Raw genomic sequence first — 3,833 nt, 5'->3', positions numbered from 1 at the left:
TTTTTTTTTTTTCCTGACAGTTTCTTTCAGTAGTCTTCTCTGCCCAGGTAGAATTTACGCCCTAGGAATTGGCAAAGCCCACCTTACCCAACACACATTCAGGGAGGCATGCAGACACACACCCCAGTGGTCTCTCTGAAGGCCGGCTTTTATAAGTTTATCATTCTCCAAAGTTCCAGGCTGAGATGGAAACATCAGTGGTGCCCAGGGTGGGGGTGAGGTTGGGGACAAGTGATATAAATCATCCAAAGTCCAGGTAGGACCTAGTGGGGACAGGAATTGAGCTAGGAACCAGCTGAACCAGAGATAGTAAACTTCTCTTCAGTATTTTGAGGACAATCCTGATCCCCAACCCCCTGTTCCACTGTTCCCACAATGTCTTTGAATATCAGCATTCCCAGATCTAATCTACATCTCCAGACTGTTCACAGATCTCTCATCTGCAGGTTGGTCTGGGGTCTCTCCAAGGTCAGCACAGGCCAGTTCTACCTTTGGAAGCTCTTGATAGATGGAAAAAATGGAGCAATGCCAAAAGCAGATTATAAAACAGGACCTTGTAATAGTGCCATGGAACAAATGAACCCTTAAAACCCATATATGAATTAAACAGCTAAATGCATGCGCTCACTGGGAGATGATGTCAAACGTCTAAATGTGACGGTGACGGAGCAAACTTTGGACCAAAGTGCCCTCCTACCCTCACCTCCATCAGAGGCCCCAGCTTTAAGCAGGGGGCAGTTATGAGGCAGCCAACAGACTCAGTCCTAGTGAGGGGTTGGAGGGATCTTTCAGATGACCCCCAGAGGGTGTAATCCACAGCTCGCAGGTCCAAAGAGCCACTGACCACCGGCTGAGAAATAAGCCAGCTGGCCACAGAGAGCTGGTGCCATGACCTACCTTCCAACACAGATAAACAGCAGGAGGCTGCAAAAGGAGAAAACGACGAAACACAGGGCCATGGTCTTCTTGCGGCCCAGGCGGTCAATGATCCAGAGAGTCACAAGGACACCTGCAAGGGAGCAGGGTGCCAGGGAGGCGGCATCTGACACGGCCCCGCGACCCCCACCTCCCGGTCTGTACTCCCCTCCCCTCGAGAGCGGGCTAGGCCTCACGACCCACTTCTAACGACTAGAATATGGCCGAAGTGATGCAATGTCACTTCTCTTTTTTGAGCCAAAAAATTATATATGGGGAATTCGCTGGAGGCCTAGTGGTTAGGACTCTTGTGCTTTTGCTGTGGAGGGTGTGGGTTCAAACCCTGGTTGGGGAACTAAGATCCCACAAACCACATGGAATAGGCAGAAATTATTTTATATCAATATTTGATTATGATAAAAAGACTTACAAAAGTGTAAAAACAATCACTTAAAACTGTACTTTCCATAAATGTCATTAATGTTCCTAGACGTCGACAGTCTGCTTTAAAACGCATTGAATTATTCAGAAACAAAAGTGATTCCTCCTGGGAAATTGAATGAGGGGTGGGAGGCGCTAGGGTAGTAGACTATGGTTTCATTATAATCCCTAGTACAATTGTTTTTTCCATGTGTGTGATTACTGTGATGAAATGCTTTAAAATAATGATATTTTAATAAAGCGAGAATGGCCTACAATTCAGAGTGCGTGTACAGGCACAATAAAAAGCTGGTGCTTAAATTTTTAAAAAAATGCAGTGCATTATATGTCTCCAGTTCAGTTCAGTTGCTCAGTCATGTCCAACTCTTTGCAACCCCATGGATGGCAGCATGCCAGGCTTTCCTGTCCATCAGCAACTCCCAGAGCCTACTCAAATTCATCACGTCGGTTATATGTCTCCTACAAAGTATATCTGTGAATCTTGGGCAGGGATTAAGATTATAGCTTTTTAAAATTAACTTTATGCCAGAAGTGACCTCCCTAGTGACAAGTGGACATATGTCCGTAAGACTGGTGTAGGACTGACAATCCCTGGTTGTCCAGTGGTTAGAATTCAGCACTTTTACTGCCATGGGCTCACGTTCAATCCCTGGTTGGGGAACTAAGATCCCACATCCCGTGAGGTGCAGCCAAAAAAAAAAAAAAAGATGACGGAAAAAGATAGATCACCTTTGCTTTCTGTGACGCATACAGTAAAATGTCAGCCCCTTCACCATTCTTGACAACTTGTAGCTACGGTTTGAAAACAAATCCCCGGCTTTTTTTAGAAATGGGATTTGCTTCCAGCTGGCATGAGGTTACAGCCACGTTCCCAGGCTGCACTGTCCCAGCCCCACCCGGCGCAGGTCCCTCACCTGGGAACTCAGACAGGGTGGTCCACAGCAGGTCCATGTAGTCCTCCTCACTCAGGTACTCGCAGGCCAGGCTGCACTTTGCCTCTACTGCCTTCTTCCGGCTGGAGACTGGGAGGTGGAGAGAGAGAGAAAGAGGAAGAGGCACCCACAGTGTTGAATCGCGTCCTCCCATTCCCCATGTCTCGTTCCTTGGGTTACGATTCGGCTGGGATGCTGGGGAAGGTGCGCAGGCTCAGGACTCAGACCAACTCAGGGTGCCTCCCTCCCACCAGCAGTGTCAGAGCTCCATCTCTTTAAGCCCCAGCTTCCTGACAATCTGGGGGCTAATAAACCCTCAGGGGTAAAATGATTGAGAGGCTGGAAGCAGGCTGTGTACATGAATGTGCTTAGACCAGAACTGGGGCTTCCCAGGCAGCACAGTTGTAAAGAATCCACCTGCCAGTGCAGGAGATGTAGGAGATGCGGGTTCAATCCCTGGGTCGGGAAGATCCCCTGGAGGAGGAAATGGCAACCCCCTCCAGTATTCTTGCCTGAGAAATCCCGTGGGCAGGGGAGCCTGGCGGGCTGCAGTCCATGTTAGCACAGGGCACACAACTGAAGTGACTTAGCACACACCCTGGCTAATTTACTCACCTCTTTCAAGTCTTCCTTTAAATCCCACCTGCTCACTGAGGCCATCTTGACCACCCCATTTAAAACTCTGACTAACCCATGGCCCCTTCCTCTGCCCCACACTCCTGACCTCCCTTACCTTGTGTGATTTTTTGCCCTTATGTCATCTGTCAGGAAATAGAGTGAAGGACTTCGAAATGGCATAGCATCCTGTCCTGTGAATCCTTACAGGTCACCTCACTGTTCACATCCTCAAGCTCTTTCACAACTCCACATGGTAGAATACTAACACTAATGCCAATGATTCTTGTCCACAAAAATGCAAGCTGAGTCTGGCAGTGATGCAATCGATTATAGGCCTCCACACACTGTGCTAACCTGGGAAGGGAGGGGCTGCAGAAACAAGGGAGGAGTCGTCAAGACACACTTGTGCAGCCTGGTTTCTCTCAAGGAATACACATCAGAACATCTTTTGAGTTCTGTAGGCACTAAGGTCCCCTCCCGGAAGGAGGGTGGCAACTCCAGACTGAGCACAAGATTCCTGGGACATCACCCAGTTACCTCAGTTCAGTTCAGTTCAGTTCATTTCAGTCGCTCAGTCGTGTCCGACTCTTTGCAACCCCATGAATCGCAGCACACCAGGCCTCCCTGTCCATCACAACTCCCGGAGTCCACTCAGACTCACGTCCATCGAGTCAGTGATGCCATCCAGCCATCTCATCCTCTGTCGTCCCCTTCTCCTGCCCCCAATCCCTCCCAACATCAGAGTCTTTTCCAATGAGTCAACTCTTCGCATGAGGTGGCCAAAGTACTGGAGTTTCAGCTTTAGCATCAGTCCTTCCAAAGAAATCCCAGGGCTGATCTCCTTTAGAATGGACTGGTTGGATCTCCTTGCAGTCCAAGGTACTCTCAACAGTCTTCTCCAACACCATAGTTCAAAAGCATCAATTC

The 3,833-nt window shown here is 48.7% G+C and overlaps 1 protein-coding gene across 1 annotated transcript in view; it reads right to left on the bottom strand.

Moving 5' to 3' along the window:
* The window catches only part of SVOP (SV2 related protein homolog (rat)), a 73,454-nt gene that overhangs the window by 5,550 nt on the left and 64,071 nt on the right, over positions 1-3,833 (bottom strand). Inside the window, 2 exon segments of the mRNA XM_010828677.1 lie at positions 840-1,009; positions 2,271-2,378. Of these exon segments, the coding sequence (XP_010826979.1) occupies positions 840-1,009; positions 2,271-2,378 (278 nt within the window).

This window comes from Bison bison, unplaced genomic scaffold (genome assembly GCF_000754665.1).
Source record: "Bison bison bison isolate TAMUID 2011002044 unplaced genomic scaffold, Bison_UMD1.0 scf7180017864495, whole genome shotgun sequence".
NCBI lineage: Eukaryota > Metazoa > Chordata > Mammalia > Artiodactyla > Bovidae > Bison > Bison bison.
This window is presented reverse-complemented; position numbering and strand designations above follow the sequence as displayed.